General features: G+C 53.4%; 1 protein-coding gene across 1 annotated transcript; it reads left to right on the top strand.

Moving 5' to 3' along the window:
- The first annotated feature begins 384 nt into the window (after nucleotides 1–384).
- PAAF1 (proteasomal ATPase associated factor 1) lies at nucleotides 385–20,118 on the top strand. Its single transcript, XM_030464827.1, has 12 exons — nucleotides 385–458; nucleotides 1,347–1,387; nucleotides 4,114–4,217; nucleotides 5,807–5,896; nucleotides 8,177–8,275; nucleotides 8,952–9,102; nucleotides 11,094–11,288; nucleotides 12,997–13,088; nucleotides 15,305–15,420; nucleotides 16,733–16,815; nucleotides 17,819–17,901; nucleotides 19,715–20,118. The coding sequence occupies exons 1-12, from the start codon at nucleotides 412–414 to the stop codon at nucleotides 19,790–19,792; spliced, it is 1,179 nt and encodes a 392-aa protein (XP_030320687.1). The 5' UTR covers nucleotides 385–411; the 3' UTR covers nucleotides 19,793–20,118.
- The last annotated feature ends 1,395 nt before the right edge of the window (nucleotides 20,119–21,513 follow it).

The raw sequence follows: 21,513 nt of genomic DNA on the forward strand, positions 1-21,513 counted from the left end.
AGGAAGGGAGAGGAAGGGAGAGGAAGGGAGAGGAAGGGAGAGGAAGGGAGAGGAAGGGAGAGGAAGGGAGAGGAAGGGAGAGGAAGGGAGAGGAAGGGAGAGGGCACCCTACTCCCATCCATGGGTCCCCAGCCCCCTCCTGCACCCCTCTATGGGTGGCCCCCCACCCACATGGGCGCCCTCCTCCCCCCAGCTCCCTCCATACCGCTCCCTAAGGTGCTCCCTCCCTTACTCCTCACCCCCCCCCCCCCCCCATGGGTGCCCGGACCCGGACCCGGACCCCCTCCCGTACCCCTCAGACGGCGCCGCGGTCCCTTTAAGAGCAGGCCCGGCGTGGCGGCGGACGCGCTCTCTGATTGGCTGGCGCCTTTCCGCTTCCGCCTTGGCGGCCGACGGGAAGGGGACGGGAAGATGGCGGCGGCCCTGAGGATCCAGAGCGATTGGAGCCGAACCCTGAGGTGGGACCGAACCTACCGAACCCCCCCGAATCTCTCGATCCCTCCCGAACCCCCCCAACCCTCCCGAATCTCTCGATCCCTCCCGAACCCCCCCAACCCTCCCGAATCTCTCGGTCCCTCCCGAACCTCCCCGGACATCCTCGACCCCCCGAGCCACTCCGAACCTCCCGAACTCCCCCCGAACCTCCCGAACCCCAATACCCCACCCGAACCCACGCCAACCCCCCGAACCTTCGGAACTTCACGAACTCCCCGACCTGCAGAACCCTCCCGAACCTCCCCAACTTCCCGAACTCCCCCGAACCTCCTGAATCCCCCCCTCCCCGAACCTGCAGAACCTCCCGGAACCTCCTGAACCCCCCCAAGCCCCACCAGGACCCCCCGGGCCTCCCAAACCCCCCGAATCTCTCAGACCCTCCCGAACCTCCCCGAGCCCCTCCGAATCTCCCGAACCCTCCCGAGCCCCCACGAACCTCCCCGAACCTTCCCAACCTCCCGAACTCCCCCGAACCTTCCCGAACCTCCTGAATCCCTCCGAACTCCCTCGACTCCCCCCCCCAACCCCCCGGAACCTCCCGGATCCCCCGAGCCTCCCGAACCCCCCCAATACCCCCCAGACCTCCCGAACCCTCCGAACCCCCCCGAGCCTTCTGAACTCTCCGAACCTCCCCGAACTCTCCCGAACCCCTCCAATACCCTCCGGGCCTCCCGAACCTTCCGAATCCCCCCGAACTTTCTGAACTCTCCGAACCCTCCCAATCCTCCCCAGACCTCCCGAGCCTTCTGAACTCTCCGAACCCCCCCCAACCCCTCCCCAACCCTCCGAACCTCCCCGAACCTCCCCTCTCAGCCTCTGCCCCCCCCTCACCCCCGCTCTGCTCCCCGCAGGAGGGAGGAGGGGGAAGCCTGGGTGAGCTGCAGGAGTCCCGGTGGGTGCTGGGGGGGACGGGGGAGATTTGGGGGTGAAGGAGGGGTTTGGGGTGGGGGGAATAAGGGGGGGTTGGGGTGGGGGAGTTTAGGGGGCTGGGAATTAGGGGGGGTGAGGGGGAGTTTGGGGGGGTGAGGGGGGTTGGGTGGTGTTGGTTTAGGGGTGTAGAAGGGATTGGGGTGAAGGGAGTTTTGGGGGGCTCTGGGATTGGGGGGGCTTGGGGTTCTATGGGGGGCTGTGGGTTGGGGGGGTGAGGGGGTTTTGGGTTAGGGAGGGGTGAGGGGGAGTTCTGGGGGGCTCGGGCTTGGGGTTTTATGGGGGATTGTGGGTTAGGGAGGGATGAGGGGGTTTTGGGGGGCTGTGGGTTGGGGGGTGAGAGGGAGTTTATGGGGGGCTGTGGGTTGGGGTGAAGGGAGTTTATAGGGGGCTGTGGGTTAGGGGTGAGGGGGAGTTTTGGGGGGCTGTGGGGTTAAGGGGGGCTTGGGGTTTTACGGGGGGCTGTGGGTTTGGGGGTGAAGGAGGGTTTTGGGGGGGGGAATAAGGGGGGGTTGGGGTGGGGGAGTCTAGGGGGGCTGGGGGCTAGGGGGGGTGAGGGGAAGTTTTGGGGGGCTCTGGGTTAGGAGGGGTGAGGGGGGTTGGGTGGTGTTGGTTTAGGGGTGTAGAAGGGATTGGGGTGAAGGGAGTTTTGGGGGGCTGTGGGATTAGGGGGGCTTGGGGTTTTATGGGGGGCTGTGGGTTGGGGTGAGGGGGTTTTGGGGGGTTTTGGGTTAGGGAGGGGTGAGGGGGAGTTCTGGGGGGCTTGGGCTTGGGGTTTTATGGGGGGCTGTGGGTTGGGGGGTGAGAGGGAGTTTATGGGGGGCTGTGGGTTGGGGAGAGGTGAGGGAGAGTTTTGGGGGACTCTGGGTTAGGGGGGACTTGGGGTTTTATGGGGGGCTGTGGGTTAGGGGGGGTGAGGGAGTTTTGGGGGGCTTTGGGTTAGGGAGGGGTGAGGGAGAGTTTTGGGGGGTTGTGGGTTAGGGGGGTTGGGAGGATTGGGGTGAGGGAGTTTATGGGGGGCTTTGGGTTTGGGGGGTGAGGGGAATTGAGGAAGTTTATGGGGGGCTGTGGGTTAGGGAGGGGCGAGGGAGAGTTTTGGGGGGTTGTGGATTAGGGGTGTGGGGGGGATTGGGGTGAGGGACTTTATGGGGGGCTGTGAATTGGGGTGAGGGGGGTAGGGTGGTGTTGGTTTAGGGGTGTAGAAGGGATTGGGGTGAAGGGAGTTTTGGGGGGCTGTGGGTTTTATGGGGGGCTGTCGGTTAGGGAGGGGTGAGGGGGGGTTTGGGGGGGCTGTGCATTAGGGGGGTGAAGGGTTTTATGGGGGGCTTTGGGTTAGGGAGGGGTGAGGGGGAGTTTTGGGGGGTGAAGGAGTTTTTTGGGGCTGGGGGTTGGGATGAGGGGGATTGGGGTGAGGGATTTTTGGTGGGTTGGGGAGGGGGAGTTTTGGGGGGCTGTGGGTTGGGGAGGGCTTGGGGTGAGGGAGTTTATGGGGGGCTGTGGGTTAGGGAGGGGTGAGGGGGAGTTTTGGGTTGTGTGGGTGGGGGGATTGGGATGAGGGAGTTTATGGGGGGCTGTGAATTGGGATGAGGGGGGTTGGGTGGTGTTGGTTTAGGGGTGTAGAAGGGATTGGGGTGAAGGGAGTTTCGGGGGGCTGTGGGTTAGGGAGGGGTGAGGGGGAGTTTGGGGGGGTTATGGGTTATGAAGGGGTGAAGGAGTTGTGGGTTAAGGGGGGTGAAGGAGTTTTTTGGGGCTGTGGGTTGGGGAGGGTGAGGGGGATTGGGGTGAAGGGAGTGGAGGGGTTGTGGGTTAGAGGGGGTGGAGGGGATTGGGGTGAGGGAGCTTGTGGGGGCTGTGGTTTGGGGGGGGTGAGGGGAATTGAGATGAAGCTTATGGGGGGCTGTGGGTTTTGGGGGTGAGGGGGACTGGGGTGAGAGTTTTGGGGACTGGTTTAGGAAGGGGTGAAGGGAGATTTTGGGGGGTGAGGGGGGATTAGGGAGTTGTGGGGTAGGGAGGGTGAGGGGTATTGGGGGGATTGTGGGTTAGGGGGGTGAGGGAGTGTTTTGGGGGCTTTGGGTTGGGGGTTGAGGGGGATGGAGATGAGAAAGTTTATGGGGGGCTGTGGGTTAGGGAGGGGTGAGGAGGTTTTTGAGGGGCTCTGAGTTAGGGGAGGTGAGGGGGAATTTTGGGGGCTGTGAGTTGGGGGTAAGGGAGTTCTTGGGGGACTGTGGGGTGGGGATTGGGGTGAGGGATTTTTGGGGGGCTTTGAGTTAGGAGTGGGGGGGGGTTGAGATGTGGGGGATTGTGGGGTAGGAGGGGGTGAGGAGGATGGGGGGAAGGAAGAAGTGGGGGTGGGGGGAGTTTGGGGTGGGGGCTGTGGGTCAGGAGGGGGGGGATGCATTTGAGAAGGGGTCCTGGGGGTCAGGAGGAGGGAAGGGAATTTGGGGGGGGCTGTGGGTCAGGAGAGGGGGTGAGGAAATTTTGGGGGGGGGGGGAACCTGCTGGTGTTAGGAGGGGGTGAAGGAGATTGTGAGGGTGCCCTGGAGGTGAGGAGGGGGCTGGGGGGGGGGTTCCCTTTGGATTTTTAGAAGCAGAGGGTGGTCAGGGGGAGGGGAGGCTGAGTTGGGGTGGGGTCTGAGGGGTGGGTGAGCTGATGGATAGGGTTTTTGTTTTGTTTTTCTCCCCCCCCCCCAGGGAAGCCCACCCTGTATGGCAGCCTGACCTGCAGAGGCCTCAGCCCTGAGGGCACCCCAGAGATCTCTGCATCTGAGGGCTTCCTGGTTGGGGAAGTCACCAAGGTGCCAGGGGTTTGGGGGAGGGGGGAGCTCAGGAACCCCCAAAACTTTCTGAAACTCCTAAAGTTGCCCCCCCCCAGCTCCCTGCAGGCTCCAATCCCTCCAATCCTGCTCTCCTGGGCTTTCCTTCTGTCAGGGTTTAACACTGCCCAGCAATTAAACCAATTAACAGCTGCTCCCTGATAAAGAAAGGAGAGGGAATAAGGGAGAGAGACTGATGGGTTGGGAACTGAACTACACAGCTTGAAGGAAACAGGAATGAGAAATAGGAAAAATGACTCAATCTCTACAAACAGACAGGAAAATTGATCCCAGGTTCCTCCCCCCTTGCCCCCAATAACTCTCACATCACCACCCAGGCTGCAGGGCAGCCCTGGGAAAATCCAGGCTGGAATCCTGGAGTCAGCAGCAGTTGGGAGCTGGAGGCAGGAACACACAGATTCAGGCTGGCATGGATCAGGAGCAGAGGCAGAGGAATGGATGGGATCCTCCCAGGATGCCCAAGCAAAGAGGGAGAGGGGAAGAAGGGGAAGCAGGAAGGGGTTTGAGCCTGGGGATCCCTCCAATTTCTCCTGAGGATGAGGTGGATGGGACGGAATCCTCTGTTTGCTCAATTCTGGCATCTCTCTTGTCCCTTCCTCCCCAAAGGAGGGTTCCAGGTGGGACCTCTTGACTCCTTTTCTCCTTCTGGAGGGCAAAATGTTCCTCAGAGCTGAGCAGTGTCCCTGGTTCTGCAGCCCAGGCTCCAGCTGGAACTCTAACCATGGAGTGGGATCAGTCCCAGCAGCAGCCACTGCCTGAGAAACTTGCTGTTCATTTCAGCAGTGCAGCTGCTTACAAGAGACTCAGCTGGAAGCAAAAGTCCAAGGCAGAAAATTCCCTTTATCCTGCCCCAAACCAGGACACCCATCTGCAAGGAGCCAGCAGCTCAGCCTGAGATGCTCTGACAGCTTCAGGTCACCCTTTGGCAAGCAGATGCTGTCTGAAGGTGAAGGCACCAAAGGTCTCAAGAGGAGGAGATGTTCCTATCCCAGACTTGTGCTGCTTTCAGACTTTGGCTCTCAAGACCACTTTGCTCTGTTAAATCACAGAATAATTTGGGTTGGAAAAAACCCTTTTAAGATCAGTCAGTCCAACTGCTGACACTGCCAAGGCCACCACTACCCCATGTCCCTTGGCACCACAGCTTTGAAATCCCTCCTGGGATGGTGACACTTGGCCCTGGCAGCCAAGTTCCTTCTTTTGGGGAAGAAATTGTTCCTAAGATCTGATCTAAACCATCCCTAGAGCAATTAGAGGCTGGTTCTTCCTTCTTACAAGAGACTCAGCTGAAAGCAAAAGAACAAGACAGAAAATTCCCTTTATCCTGCCCCAAACCAGGACACCTCCCTTTTAGGAGCTGCTCCACAGCTTCCCAGAGTGGTGCTGGGGCTGTAGCAGCCACCCAGAGCCTTCATCTTGAGGAAGAGGAAGGAGCTGAGCTCACTTCTGCACCTCCTCAGGCCAGGAGAAGCCACAGCTTGGCCCAGACCCTGTGTTTTCAGGATTATCAACACTTCTCCTTCTTTTTTTCCCCCTTTTTTCTCCTCTAGAAAAGCATTCTCCTCTCTTGTCCTCACGAAAATGTCTCCACAAAGTTCCTGGCCCCCTACACAACTTTTTCTAGGATTCACCAGAAAAGTGTAAGTAAATTTGGGAAGGGAAAAGGGTGGAAAGAATTGGGAGCACCCATGAGGTTTGGGTGCTCCTGCTGAGGGGTGGCCCAGGGCATGGCTTTGTCTGTCAGCTTGGTAATAAAAAATAAAACAAGAAGAATAAGTGAAAGAGGAGTAACAAACAGTTTAGAAAATGGTGATTTTGAGTTCATAATTGGACTTAATTAGCTCAGAGATCTTTTCCAGCCTTAAAAATTCAGTGCTTCTAAGACAAGGCAGCTGTTCCCCTACAGAGTAGTGATTTTTTTACCAAACCCTTTCTTTTTTTTTGCAGGTTGCAACCTGAGTGTGAGCTTTTTTCTAATAAAATCCATCTAGTTGTGTTTTGGGGGTTTTTTTTTAAGCCTATTTATTGTTGCTGCTACTCAAAACTGGGAACACCTCTGTCACTTAGCAGCTGTGCTGGTGTCACTCAAGCCTGAATTAGCTCTCTTTTAGGATTTAGGATTTTAGGATTGAGCATTTCAATGCTGTGAGAAGCACCTGAGTCCCAGCTGCCTCTCTCCACAAGCACCATGGTGCCTTTCCCAGGAGGCAGCAAAACCATCTGGAGTTACAAGAACCCAAACTCCAACATCTGCTCTCTTCACAAGGATTCAGCTCTCCCAGAGATGATGCAAAGGAAGCAGCTGTTGATAATTCAGTGGGTAAAGGAGTTTTGAGGCAGCATTTCAGGAAATTCAGGCTTCAGAAACATCTCAAGCAACAGCCTGTGGGCTTGGGAATCAGGGAGCTCTGAAGCTGGACAGTTAGCTCAGCCTGGAGTGGGACAGCTTGGCTCAGGTTTTTTTTTCTCTTTGCACAGAAATTCATAGAATCCTAGAATTGTCTGGGTTGGAAGGGACCTCAGAGATCCTCAAGTCCAACCCTTGATCCACTCCCCCCGTGGTTCCCAGCCCATGGCACTCAGTGCCACATCCAGGCTCTTTGGAAATAGCTCCAGACACGGAGAATCCACCCCTTCCCTGGGCAGCCCATTCCAATGCCTGATCACCCTCTCCAGAAAGAAATTCTTTCCAATCTCCAACCTAAACCTCCCCTGGCACAACTTGAGACCATGGCCTCTTGTCTTGCTGAGAGTTGCCTGGGAAAAGAGACCAACCCCCCCCGGCTCCAACCTCCTTTCAGGGAGTTGCAGAGAGTGATGAGCTCTCCCCTGAGCCTCCTCTTCTCCAGCCTCAACACCCCCAGCTCCCTCAGCCTCTCCTCACAGCATCTCTGCTGGATCCCTTCCCCAGCCCACTTGCCTCCTTTGGACCTGCTCCAGCACCTCAAGCTCCTTCCTGAGGGGCTGAGGGGCCCAGAACTGGACACAGGACTCAAGCTGTGGCCTCCCCAGAGCTGAGCACAGGGGCAGAATCCCTTCCCTGGACCTGCTGGCCACGCTCTTCCTCAGCCAGCCCAGGATGCCATTGGCCTTCTTGGCCACCTGGGCACACTGCTGCCTCCTCTTCAGCTTCCTGCCAATCCCAGCTCCCTTTCTGCCACTCTGTGCCCAGCCTGGAGCTCCCCATGGGGTTCTTGTCTTGAACCTCATCCCATTGGGATCAGCCCAACTCTCCAGTCTCTCCAGGTCCCTCTGCAGGGCTCACTAATTGCTAAAAGAATCCAAATTTCTGCTTCACCTGAGAGAAATCTGGAGCACAGCCCCCTGTCTGTCCAGGTTTCTGACTCAGCATTTTTCTCCCTGCTTTGCCAGTTTCTCTTTGGAGTCTCAGGCAGAGAATAACAAATTCTCTGTCAAAAATTCAGTGGCAATTAGAAGAAATCTGGAGGTCTTTGTGCCTGGATCCCTTCATCCAACTCACCCAAGCCCTGAGTCAGCCCAGAGCAGCAGCTTCTTCTTGAAGGAGGGATGCAGCAATCTGTGTGAATAAACTGAGGAGGATTTCTGTTTGGTTTCTTTTCTTTTTTGCTGCCCATGTCCTCTAGAAAACGCCTTCTTTCACTTGGTTTTTTGTTTCTTAAGAGCTTAACTACTATCTCAGGGAACATGTTGAATGGGTGAGGTGAGGACTGGGAAGTCCTTTGCTGAAATGTTGGAATATTTATCAGGCTAAAACTCTTTAGCCAGGAGGATGGGAGCTCTTCTGGGTGCTTTAAATGAGTCTTGGGGAAATAATCATACTGAGACCTGGTAAAAATACTCCTCCAGGACAGAATTAGGCTCTTGGGCAGAAATCTCTAAAAACAGGGTGATGTAAAGCTAAAATTTGGTGTTTTTTTCTTTTTTTTCCCTTCCTGCAGATCACCTGTCTTGATATTTCCAGTGGTGGAGGGCTTGGTGTCTCTGCCAGCACAGATGGGACCATGAAAATCTGGCAGGCAGCAAATGGAGAAATCAGAGTAAGAAGATTTTGCTTTGATTTTGGGTGATTTCTGGGACATGGCTGAAGTCATTTGGCCACAGCTTTGGTCAGGCTGCCTGCAAGCAAGAATCTGACTTTTGGGGTGCAAAACTGACCTGAAACTCAACATCTTGGAGAGGTTTTAAAGTCAAAGCATGATTTATCCTAAGGGAAATGCTGCTCAGTTAAATGTGGAGAGGAGTCCCAGGGTGAAAAATAAGACTGGGGACAGGGGAATGAGGTTCTGAGTGCAGGAAGGAACTGGCAGCTCCTACCCTGGGTCCTCCAGGCACTGAATTTCTTCTGCAATAAAGAAGAAATCAGGGAAAAAAACGTCTTTGCCTGGGATAAATCATCACATCATGAGCAGCTGCCTTCCCAGTTAAGGTGTTTTTTTGTAGAGCTGCTTGTTTGGCAGAGGATTAAGACATTTAACATCTAACTGGCCCAAAATCTTGTATCCTTTGCTAAATAATTACCTCCAAAAGTGGCAGAGAAAGACCCAAAGCAGCTCTGCTCCCTCCAATCCTGGCTGGGGCTGAGAAAAGCAGGAGATTGGAGCTTAACCCTCTGCCCACCTGAGAACACCAAGTCCTCCAGTGTCCTAGGACATGAAATTGGTTGGTGTGAGGGTACTGACAATGGAACTAGCACAGAATTCTTTGTTTTTCCAGAGACTATTGGAAGGCCATGTGTCTGATGTGAATTGTTGCAGGTTTTTCCCTTCGGGCCTCGTGGTTCTGAGTGGGGGAATGGATGCCCAGCTCAAGATCTGGTCAGCAGAAGATGCCAGCTGTGTGGTAACATTTAAAGGGCACAAAGGAGGTACAGAGGATTCAGAGGATTCAGCTTTTCAAGTGCTTGATCTGCCATGGGTGGGGTTTTCTTGCACCCCAGGGCTAATGCTGAGTTGCTGCTTTTTGTGCTCTGCCTTTTTTTCAAGCTCCCAGAACTCAGGTTGAAAGGTGGTAGTGGTAGTTCTGTTAGACACCTGAAGCTGCTTCTCTCACTGACCTCTGCTTCCTTCATTAATTAAGGAAAAAAAAAAAAGGAGGATGCAGCCCCTGAACCTGGTGGGAGTGCCAGAGCTGGAGGCAGAGGACATTTGATTCTCTGCTGTGCTTTCAGTGCCTTGCACTGCACTAGGATTGCCTCCCAATGCACCCAAATCACCCTGCTCACCTTTCAGTTGCTCCACAACCTCTTTATTTAATTTTTCTTTGCCCAGAAATCACATGGAGCAGTTTTTTGGGCAAGCAGTTCCCTGCCTGGAGTCTTGCTGAAAGGGCAGCAGCAAAGATACTTCAGTGATTCTTTCTTAAGAAGGGCTGAAATAAACTCCTTCCCCCTTCTGCTGAGGGCAAATATTCAGCTTTGCCCCTGCTGCTGAAAATGAGATTTAATTCTTCACCTCCTAGAGCAGAGGATGCTTTCCACCTGCTGGGGAGAGTTAAATTCCCTTCCCTGTGTTCAGGGTCCACACTGTAAACACCTCCAATGGACACTGAGTCCCCAGAGAACTCCAAGAAAATCAGCTGCCAAAAAGATTCCTGGGAGCTGGGATTGAAACAGTTTCTGGAGAGACTTTCTCTTAAACTCTGTAAAGAAGATTTGTTTCCCAGAACTGCTTTGTTTGGAAGTGGGGTGGATTTTTAGGGAATACTTAAACACGTTCCCATTTCACTCCTGTTTACACCTTACCCAGAGCTGTGGATGTGGCTGCAGATGCCCCAAAACCCAACCCCAAATTATTTCCTTCCTGAACAACTCAGTGCTCTGGACAGGCTCTGGTTTTCCCTCTCTCAAAAGCTGCAAAACTTTGCTGAAAAGCTCAATAATCCTCGTGCTTGGTTACCTAAAACTTGATTAACACAAAACCTTGTTTTGCATGATCCTTGCCATTGCTCTCCTCTCCTCTGCTTGTCTGGATTCACAAGATTTTGCCCCCAAATGTCCTGTGGCAGGGGAGGGAGCAGAATTTCAGTCAGATCAACTCTTGCTGCCTCCCCCCAGCTCTGCAGGTGACTTTATTCATTGAATAAATTCAGCTCCAGCCCAAGCTGCTGCAGTTTCCTTGCCTTGCTGTGTCACTTCAGCTTGGGTTTAATGACTCTTGGGAAAATGTCCATTAAATTTTCTAACCATCCAACTGTTCCCTTCCAAAAAAAAACCCCAAACAAACCCCACTGCATCATTTTCCAGGTGTAGGACTCAACACCCCATAGGGAAATCAAATCTTTAGGGATTTGGTCACCCCCAAAACCTGCTCTTCCCATGTTGTACCATGGCTGGAGGATGTGGGCACCACTTGTCCCATGCAGATTTTGGGATAATCCAGAGCTGGACTTGGCAATGAGTTAAGATTTTGGGGCCAGAGGATTTTCTGCCCAAGTCAGAGGTTGATTTTGGAGGTAAAAACCCAACAGCTGCTGTGGTTTGTTTGTTTTTTTTTCCTGAGGGAAAGGCTTTTCATGGAATCCCAGAATCTCAGGTGGGAAGGGACCTCAAGACCCTTCTGCTCCAACCCTTTAATATTATTCCTCTTTATCTGAGCTGTCCCATGGAGCTGAGACTTCAAACTCCCCCTGGGAGACCATTCCTGCTGAGATCTTCCCTTCCTGCCAGCTCCTGCTCTTTGTGGTTTCCTGGGAGCTGCTGCTTCCCACAAATCTGCCTTGCCTGATGCTGGGGCTCCCTGTCCCCCCCCCAAATTTGGGTGTCTGTGGGTGGCACTCTGGGGACAGTGTCTTGGAGCTTCTCCTTGGGAAATGGGATACTCTCTCAGTCTGCTTTCCATGCTGTCTGTCTGAACACAGGGATTTTGGACACTGCCATAGTGGATCGAGGAAGGAATGTCCTCTCCTGCTCCAGGGATGGCACTGCCTGCCTCTGGGATTGTGGAAAATCCTCCTGCCTGGGGATCATCACTGACTGTGGCTCTCCTGTTAATGGCATTGCTGTGGGCACTGCTGACAACTCCCTGAACCTGGGAACACCTGAAAAAGCTCCTAGTAAGGATCCTGCTCTCAAAATTCTCTCTCTTAAAATGAAAAAAAAAATGCTGCATCAAAATGGCGGCCGGTCACTAGTGGTGTCCCCCAGGGATCAGTGTTGGGCCCAGTGCTGTTTAATATCTTGAGTGAGGATTTAGAGGAGGGGACTGAGTCCATCATCAGCAAATTCGCAGATGACCCCAAGCTGGGGGGGAGTGTGGATCAGCTGGAAGGCAGGAGGGCTCTGCAGAGGGACCTGGAGAGACTGGAGAGTTGGGCTGATCCCAAGGGGATGAGGTTCAAGACAAGAACCCCATGGGGAGCTTCAGGCTGGGCAGAGAGTGGCAGAAAGGGAGCTGGGGTTGCCAGGAAGCTGAAGAGGAGGCAGCAGTGTGCCCAGGTGGCCAAGAAGGCCAAGGGCATCCTGGGCTGGCTGAGGAAGAGCGTGGCCAGCAGGTCCAGGGAAGGGATTCTGCCCCTGTGCTCAGCTCTGGGGAGGCCACAGCTTGAGTCCTGTGTCCAGTTCTGGGCCCCTCAGCCCCTCAGGAAGGAGCTTGAGGTGCTGGAGCAGGTCCAAAGGAGGCAAGTGGGCTGGTGAAGGGATCCAGCAGAGATGCTGTGAGGAGAGGCTGAGGGAGCTGGGGGTGTTGAGGCTGGAGAAGAGGAGGCTCAGGGGAGAGCTCCTCACTCTCTGCAACTCCCTGAAAGGAGGTTGGAGCCAGGGGGGGGTTGCTCTCTTTTCCCAGGCAACTCTCAGCAAGACAAGAGGCCATGGTCTGCAGTTGTGCCAGGGGAGGTTTAGGTTGGAGATTGGCAAGAATTTCTTTCTGGAGAGGGTGATCAGGCATTGGAATGGGCTGCCCAGGGAAGGGGTGGATTCTCCGTGTCTGGAGCTCTTTCCAAAGAGCCTGGATGTGGCACTGAGTGCCATGGGCTGGGAACCACGGGGGGAGTGGATCAAGGGTTGGACTTGAGGATCTCTGAGGTCCCTTCCAACCCAGACAATTCTGTGATTCTATGAATTCTCTCCCTTCAACCTTCTCTCCCTTCAAATTCACCTTGTGAGCCCCTGGCCCAGGTTGCTCCTAGAAGTTACTCCCTGGAAGTCTGGAAGGTCAGGTTGGATGGAGCTTGGAGCAACCTGGGCTGTGGGAGGGGTCCCTGCCCATGCAGGGGGGTTGGAACTGGATGATTTTTAAGGTCCCTTCCATCCCAAACCATTCCCTAATTCTATGATTGCTTGGGAGGGAGGTGTCTGGGGTTGGAAGTGGATCTGGACTTGGATCTGGATGTTCTGGAAGGTCCTTTCCATCCCAAGCCATTCCCTGATGCTCTGATCCACCTCTCCCAAACTCTGCAGGTTTCTCACCAATAATCTGAGTGCCTGGTGTGGGGCCCTTGTACCACGGGGGATGGGAATGGGGGTCACCAGAACTGATGACTGGGTCACCAGAACTTACAACTGGGTCACCAGAACTGATAACTGGGTCACCAGATTCTATTCCTCTCCAATCCTGCAGAGGAATTGAGCTTTTTCCAGCAGTTTAAGCCTGGGATCTCTCATGCCTGACCTGTCTTCCTGCAGCTGGGTTCTTAGGGTTTGGAGGAATGCTGATGTAGGTTCAGCAGGGTCAGGTTTGGGTACCAAACCAACCCAAACTGACCCAAATCAAGAGCTGCTGCATTCCCACTGCTGGAATTAATGATTCTTTTTTTTTTTCCTCAGGTGAACGTGAGGTTGGAACAGAAGGGAAAATCCTGCTGCTGGCTCGGGAAGACAGGAAGCTCCAAGGAGTGGGACTGCAGAGCAGGCAGCCAGTAAGGAGTCTGAAATAACCAAAAGCACCTGCTTGACAGAGAAACTGCCCTAAAATCAGCTCCCAAATGTCACTTCCCTCATTTCCATTGCTGCTGCAACAGCTCCTGGGTTTGTCAGATGCAGGGAAATTGAGTCAGGTTCAATCTAAAGAGGGAAATCTGGGGTTATTCCAGCACCTTCCCTCAGGCAGGTTCTGCAGGTGGCACAGAAAGAAACAGAAGCAGCCTGGAGGCTGACAGGGGCTGAGCTGCCCATCTTTGGTTCTGCATCTCCCCCATCCCCAGGGCTCAGCAATGTGTCCTGGTGGGATCCTGGAGGGCATCAGGAAAAGTGTGTCCAGCAGATCCAGGGAGGTTCTGCTCCCCCTCTGCTCTGCCTTAGGGAGACCAAACTGGGAATTCTGGCTCCAGTTTGGGGCTCCCCAGTTGAGGAGAGTCTGGGATCTACTGGAGAGAGGCCAAGGGAGAGCTGGGAGGGTGAGGAAGGGACTTGAGCATCTCTGCTGGGAAGAAAGAGTGAGAGCCCTGGGGCTGTTGAGGCTGGAGAAGAGAAGGCTGAGAGGGGATCTGCTGAATGTCCATCAATAGCTGAGGGCTGGGGGGCAAGAGGAAGGGGACAATCTCTGGTCAGGGGTGCCCAGGAACAGGACAAGGAAGAATGGGGTGGAGCTGGAAGATGGGAAGTTTCACAGAAAGAGAAGGAAGAACTTTTTCCCTGTGAGGCTGAGGGAGCCCTGGCCCAGGCTGCCCAGAGAGGTTCTGGAGTCTCCTTCTCTGGAGATGTGGATGTGTTCCTGTGTGTCCTGCCCTGGGGGATCCTGCTGGGACAGGGGGGTTGGACTGGATCAGCTCCAGAGCTCCCTTCCTACCCCTAAAATTCTCTGATTCTCTCTGTATTCCATGGAGGAGGAACTAAAACCTGGTCCAATAAAGTGATGGTTTCTCTCCTTCCTCCATCAAGGTTTGGATGGGGTTTGGGGTAAATTGAGGGGTAAATTGATCAGGAATTCAACCCAGGAATAGGGTAAATTATTTAAGCAGTGAGCAGGAGATGTCACTGGGAATGCAGGAGAAGGGAAGCTCAAGTGATCACCATCTCAGCTCCCTCCTCCTGGTGAAGAACAGAGGAGAGCTGGTAGCTCTCTGAAGATCTCACCAGGTCCATCCTGGGCAGGAGGGCAGGAGCTCCTTAAAACAAAGAGTTTGAACTTCTCCTGGCAAGAAAAATGGAATTGATGAGCTCAGGGGGCCTGCTCAGTGAGATGGCAAAACCCTCACCTGGGAAAAGCCTCTAAAAAAAGGCTGTGGCTCTGGGGGGAAGGAGAGGTCTCTGCCAAGCTGCCCTGCAGCTCTGGTCTTGCTGCTTTGTGGGTGTCTGGAGGTGACTCTGAGCCTGACCTTGGTTTTCCCATCACTCTGTGGCACTTCCTTTCTCCTGAGGAATTCCAGGAATGTTCACTGAGGGTGCTGGCTTGGCAAGAGTGAAGCTGGAGCTCTGTTCTTCAGTCATGGAGCAGAGCTGAGGGGTCAGAAACCTAGGAGAAACTGGATTGGCTTCTTGTGCCAGGAGAGGTTTAGGTTGGATATTTCTCCTGGAGGAAAGGAGGATGAGGGGAGACCTTCTGGATCTCCACAATTCCCAGAGAAGAGGTTGAAATCAGGGGGGAATTGGTCTCTTCTCCCATGTTACACATGATTGAAGGACATTAAGTGGCTGGAGTGTGTCCAGAGAAGGGGAATGGAGCTGGGGAAGGGTCTGGAGCAGAAATCTGAGCAGGAGCAGCTGAGGGAGCTGGAAAAAAAAGGAGGCTGAGGGGAAACCTTGTTCTCAAACAAGAATTTGAAGTCTGGAGTGAGTTGTTCTCTTCTCCCAAGTTACAAGTGATGGAACAAAAGGAAATGGCCTCAAGTAGCACCAGGGGAGGTTTAGGTTGGATATTGGGAATAATTTTTTCCCTCAAAGTGTTGTCATCCCTGTCCCAGGCTGCCCTGGGCAGTGGTGGGATCCCCATCATTCCTGGAGGGATTTCCAAGCCCTGGAGCTGTGGTGCTGAGGGTTGAGTGGTGACCTTGGCAGTGCTGGCTGAACTTTAACAGGAGGAGCTTTAAGGATTTTTCCAACCAAAACAATTCCCTGAGCTCTAAATAAATAATTCCTTCCTTCTCCTGGCTGTGTCCTCATCTGGGAATGTCTGATCCTTCTCCTCTCTTCCTAGATCTTCCTCTTCACTGGATCTGATGCCTTCAACTGCTGCACCTTCCTCTCCAGCTCCTACCTCCTTGCTGGGACTCAGGATGGGAACATTTATCAGCTGGATGTGAGGAACACAAAGTGAGTGCCTGGAGCTACAAGTATTTAAACAACAATTATTTATTTTTCTTTTTTTTTTTTGCTAGGAAGTAGGGGTAGATGGAGGCTCCTGACAGTGCTTTTTCTGAAGGGTGGGGACAACCCAAGCTGGGGCTCTCTCAGTTTCTGGATGTTCCTCTTTTCCTGAGGAGCTCATTCCTGCTGCTGATCTGAGGGGATGTTCTCTGGAAAATGTTTCCTGAGGTTCTGCTGGGGGTTCCTTAATTTCTGAAAAGCTTTTTCAGTCTTGATTTTTGACCAGGGGTGGTTTTTGACTTCTCAAACCTCTCAGATTATTGCTTTAAAAAAATAAAAAAGTATTAATTTATATAAAAATGATGTTCATATACTGTCTGTATTATGTCACATAAAAATATATCTAATAATTATATATAAACTATAGGTATGGAGTTAAATTGAGCAGAAAACTTGTTAGCAGCAGTATTCCTCTCACCAAAAGCACATCTCCTTCCTCCCCCCCTGGGATCCAAGTGTTTCTGAAGCATCCTAACATCCATCCTGACCCTCACTCCAGCACAGGACTGGAACTGGGTTGTCCCTGAGGACAGGAGCTGCTCTGACTTGGGTTTATTGGTGTCCAAATCAAGCTCTGAGCAGGGAAACATCCAGGGGGTGCTTTTGGGTGGGGCAGCAGAGGTTGGCACCAAAGACTGAGGAGTCTTTGATATGGATGAGCTCTAAATTTCTGTCTCTGCTTTTTTGTAAGGATAATCCCTGTCCATAATCCATGCAGGCATTTGCTGGCTTTGTGCTCCATTGTTGTGCTTTCCATCTTTTGGAAACACCTGCAAGAAAAGCAGGAAAATCCAGTTCCAACCCCTGGATGTGCAGGGACCCCTCCCACAGCCCAGGTTGCTCCAAGCCCCATCCAACCTGGGCTGAGACACTGCCAGGGATGGGGCAGCCACAGCTTCCTTGGGCAACCTGGGGCTCAGCACCCTCAAATTCAAGAATTGTTTCCCAATATCTCATTGAAATCTCCCTGAATCCAGTATAAAGCCCAAACACACACACTGACACCCAATAAACCTCCCATGGGTAAGTGTAAAACCATACATGTTGGGGAAAAACATCATAGAATCCTAGAATGGTTTAGGTTGGATGGGACCCAAAAGCTCCTCCAGTTCCAACCCCTGGATGTGCAGGGAGCCCTCCCACAGCCCAGGTTGCTCCAAGCCCCATCCAACCTGGGCTGAGACACTGCCAGGGATGGGGCAGCCACAGCTTCCTTGGGAAAATCATTCTCATCCCTTCTTTCTTTTCCTTTTTCTAGCATTCCAATCCAAATCATCCACAGATCAGGAGCTCCTGTGCTCTCCCTGCTCCCCTACAGAGATGGATTTATTGCCAGCCAAGGTAACTCCAGCAGAAATTCTCCCAGGGATTTCAAGGAGTTTTGGGCTCTTTGTCACCCTCATGCAGAGCAGTGTAGGTTGAGATGTAGAAGAGGGCTGGGCAGTGTCCCTGGTGAAAAGGGGATGCATGAGTAGGAGCAGATTTTACATGATTGTTTCTTGCCTTGTGATTTCCAACCCCAACCTCCTCCTCTGTTCCTGCAAACTGTGTTTGCCTGCAGGAAAGCTGGGGGAGGGCTTTGGACATGGAGGGGTAGGGAGAGGAGAAGGGAAATGGGTTAAAAGTTGGAGAGAAAGGGGAGATTGAGGTTGGAGATGGGGAAGAAATTCTGGAATTTGAGGGTGGGGAGAGCCTGGAACAGGTTGAGAGAGTTGGGGGTGTTCAGTCTGGAGGAGAGAAGTGAGGAGAGGAAGAGGGAGAAGGAGAAGGAGAAGGAGAAGGAGGAGGAGAAGGAGAAAGGAGAAGGAGAAGGTTCTGGGGAGCCCTTGGAGCAGCTTCCAGTGCCTGAAGGGGCTCCAGGAAAGCTGGGGAGGGACTTTGGCCAAGGGCCTGGAGGGATGGGATGAGGGGGAAGGGTTTCCAGCTGCAAGAGGGGAGATGGAGAGGAGATCTTGGGGAGGGAGAAATTGTTTGGGGTGAGGGTGCTGAGCCCCTGTCCCAGGTTTTCCAGAGAAGCTGCCCCATCCCTGGCAGTGTCTCAGCCCAGGTTGGATGGGGCTTGGAGCAACCTGGTCTGTGGGAGGGGTCCCTGCACATCCAGGGGTTGGAGCTGGAGGGGCTGGAAGGTCCCTTCCAACCCAAACCACATTTTATGAAATGAAACTGTCAAAGTTCTCCTCAGCTGCTGGAGCCATTTCCCAGCCCTCTCACACCCTGCCCACATGTTTCCTTCTCTCTGGGTGCTCCATACCCTGTGAGGTGGGGTGGATCTGTGTGTAATTAAGGCTTCTGTCACTAATTGCCTGATATTCCTTCCTCTCTGATCTCTTTCCTGCTCCTTCAGGGGATGGAACCTCCTTTGTTGTCCAGCAGGACCTCGATTACGTCCTCGACCTCACGGAACCTGACTGTGACCCTGTGTACAAGGTCAGGACTGGGGTGTGGAGGGGAGGAAGGTGATGCCAGATAAGAGAGTGCCCAGAGAGTGGTGCTGAACGGGGCTGCATCCAAATGGCGGCCGGTCACTAGTGGTGTCCCCCAGGGATCAGTGTTGGGCCCAGTTCTGTTCAACATCTTCATTGATGATTTAGATGAGGGGATTGAGTCCATCATCAGCAAATTCCCAGATGACCCCAAGCTGGGGGGGAGTGTGGATCAGCTGGAAGGCAGGAGGGCTCTGCAGAGGGACCTGGACAGACTGGAGAGTTGGGCTGATCCCAATGGGATGAGGTTCAAGACAAGAACCCCATGGGGAGCTCCAGGCTGGGCACAGAGTGGCAGAAAGGGAGCTGGGATTGGCAGGAAGCTGAAGAGGAGGCAGCAGTGTGGCCAGGTGGCCAAGAAGGCCAATGGCATCCTGGGCTGGCTGAGGAAGAGCGTGGCCAGCAGGTCCAGGGAAGGGATTCTGCCCCTGTGCTCAGCTCTGGGGAGGCCACAGCTTGAGTCCTGTGTCCAGTTCTGGGCCCCTCAGCCCCTCAGGAAGGAGCTTGAGGTGCTGGAGCAGGTCCAAAGGAGGCAAGTGGGCTGGTGAAGGGATCCAGCAGAGATGCTGTGAGGAGAGGCTGAGGGAGCTGGGGGTGTTGAGGCTGGAGAAGAGGAGGCTCAGGGGAGAGCTCCTCACTCTCTGCAACTCCCTGAAAGGAGGTTGGAGCCAGGGGGGGGTTGCTCTCTTTTCCCAGGCAACTCTCAGCAAGACAAGAGGCCATGGTCTCAAGTTGTGCCAGGGGAGGTTTAGGTTGGAGATTGGAAAGAATTTCTTTCTGGAGAGGGTGATCAGGCATTGGAATGGGCTGCCCAGGGAAGGGGTGGATTCTCCGTGTCTGGAGCTATTTCCAAAGAGCCTGGATGTGGCACTGAGTGCCATGGGCTGGGAACCACGGGGGGAGTGGATCAAGGGTTGGACTTGATGATCTCTGAGCTCCCTTCCAACCCAGCCAGTTCTATGGTTCTATGAAGATTTGGCTCAGCATTTGGTAGCCCACATCAGTTCCTTCCCTTTTAACCTTATTTGGTGTTTCTTTTTCTACTGAATCACCTTAATGTTGACACAAACAAACCCTCCCTGGCTGCCGTTATCTCCATCAGGAGCAACCCAAGCAGTGGAGCAGCTGAGGACTTGGAGTAGCTCTGGAAAAAAAGTCATATTTCTGTAAAGAAATGGCAATTAATTGTGCTTGGAAGATCAGCAGGGTAAAACCTGCAGCTTTTCTCTGTTGCTTGCCTGTCTTCTCTTGTCTCCTGGTGACTGGAGACCCCAAAGTTGTGTTTCCAGACACCCTGCAGGGGTCAGGGAGTTTGAGCCAGGTTCCTGATGGTGCTGGTGGCAATTATTTTATTTTTTTTTTAGCCACTTCCAGCTTTATGGCCCAGTTTCCCCTTCCTGGCCAACACACATCCTCAAGGGTAATGCTCAGCCTCACACCAAGGCTGAGATTTGCCCTGCATGACACATGGGTGTGAGCAAAACACAAGAAAAAAGTGAAAAAAAAATAGATTTTCCTGTTTGAATCTAACAGAAGAAATGTTGTGTGAGTGTTCACCTGGCTCTGCTGCTGGTGAAACCTTGAGTGATCCTTTAAAACCTTCTTCAGGGGACACCCCCCCCCTCTTCCCTCTGAAAGTCCCAAAGGAAAGTTTAATATTTCTCATTAAGTGCCAGAATTTTCCTCTTTGCTGTCACATGAGAGATACTTGTGTTAAATACTGAGCTTTTTTCCCCTCACTGTGTTCTTTTTTTCAGGTGGCTTCTTGGGAGAAGCAAATTTACACATGCTGCAGAGATGGGATAGTCAGGAGATACCAACTTTCCAACCTTTAGGTGCTTGGATCAGCTGAAGAGTGGAGAGAAATGTCCAAATAGCTTTTTCCAACCTTATTTTCCTTCCCAGCACGTTTGAGATGTGCACAGGGAAGTTTCTGGGGCTGGTGAGGCAGACAGGTTCTGTAGGGAGATGTTTTTTGGTGTGATAGGTGATATTTGTTACTACAACTCAGCTTTGTTTTTAATTTGGGGGTTAGAGAGGTTCTTGTGTTGCAATGATCTGTTGTGTTTTATTTTTCAGTGCTCTTTGAAGGGGGGAAAAAGGGAAATGGGGGGGAAGTGGTGGAGGTGTCTGTAGGGGTGGAAATAAAACATCTGCTTTGGTAACTTCTGTGTGGAAAGGGAATTTCCCAGGAAACAAACTTCATAAAAACTGCATGAGGTTCCCCGAGGGCAAAGTTCTGTTCCTGGGGGGAGGAATCCCGTGGACAAGAGAGGTTGGGAGGAGAAAGGATGGGGGGAAAGGATTTTGGGGTGGTGGTGGAGCAGAAGCTGAAGCTGAGCTCAGAACCTGAGCCCAGGTCCTGGGGGCATCAGCAGAAGCCCAGAGAGCATTGAGGGAGGGGATTCTCCCCCTCTGCTCTGCTCTGCTGAGACCCCCCCTGGAGTCCTAAGTCCAGTTCTGGAGTCCCCAGCATCAGAAGGACACAGAGCTCCTGGAAGGTGTCCAGAGGAGGCACTGAAATGCTCAGAGGGCTGAGCAGCTCCCTGGGAAGCCAGGCTGAGGGATTGGGGTTGTTCAGCCTGGAGAAGAGGAGGCTCCCAGGGGAGCTCAGAGCAACCTTCCAATATCTGAAGGGGCTCCAGGAAAGCTGGGGGAGGGCTTTGGACACGGGGGGGTAGGGAGAGGAGAAGGGAACTGGGTTAAAAGTTTGAGAGAAAGGGGAGATTGAGGTTGGAGATGGGGAAGAAATTCTGGAATTTGAGGGTGGGGAGAGCCTGGAACAGGTTGAGAGAGTTGGGGGTGTTCAGTCTGGAGAGAAGAGGGGAGGAAGAGAGGAGAGAGAAGAGGGAGAAGGAGAAGGAGAAGGGGAAAGGGAAGGAGAAGGGGAAGGAGAAGGAGAAGGAGAAGGGGAAGGGGAAGGGGAAGGAGAAGAAGGAGAGGGAGAAGGGGAAGGGGAAGGGGAAGGGGAAGGGAAGGAGAAGGAGAAGGAGAAGGAGAAGGAGAAGGAGAAGGAGAAGAGAAGGAGAAGGAGAAGGAGAAGGAGAAGGAGAAGGAGAAGGAGAAGGAGAAGGAGAAGGTTCTGGGGAGCCCTTGGAGCATCTTCCAGTGCCTGAAGGGGCTCCAGGAAAGCTGGGGAGGGACTTGGGACAAGGGCCTGGAGGGATGGGATGAGGGGGAAGGGTTTCCAGCTGCAAGAGGGGAGATGGAGAGGAGATCTTGGGGAGGGAGAAATTGTTTGGTGTGAGGGTGCTGAGCCCCTGTCCCAGGCTGCCCAAGGAAGCTGTGGCTGCCCCATCCCTGGCAGTGTCTCAGCCCAGGTTGGATGGGGCTTGGAGCAACCTGGGCTGTGGGAGGGGTCCCTGCACATGTAGGGGTTGGGACTGGAGGAGCTTTTGGGTCCCTTCCAACCCAAACCACTCTGGGATTAAGAAATGCCATTTTTTAATTAAAAAACAAATCCCCAAGCCACCAAACAAAACCCCGGTGGCGGGGCCGGGGAAAGGCGAAGGCCGCGGGAGTCCGGAAGCGCGGGCGGTGAACTACAACTCCCAGA

Source organism: Calypte anna, chromosome 1 (assembly GCF_003957555.1).
Source record: "Calypte anna isolate BGI_N300 chromosome 1, bCalAnn1_v1.p, whole genome shotgun sequence".
NCBI lineage: Eukaryota > Metazoa > Chordata > Aves > Apodiformes > Trochilidae > Calypte > Calypte anna.

Excerpts from the sequence above, each read along its gene's own strand:
- PAAF1 (XM_030464827.1), top strand. The coding sequence starts at position 412 with ATGGCGGCGGCCCTGAGGATCCAGAGCGATTGGAGCCGAACCCTGAG. Across the intron at positions 459-1,346 it reads GATTGGAGCCGAACCCTGAG|GAGGGAGGAGGGGGAAGCCT; the intron begins GTGGGACCGAAC and ends TGCTCCCCGCAG. Across the intron at positions 4,218-5,806 it reads TGGTTGGGGAAGTCACCAAG|AAAAGCATTCTCCTCTCTTG; the intron begins GTGCCAGGGGTT and ends TTTCTCCTCTAG.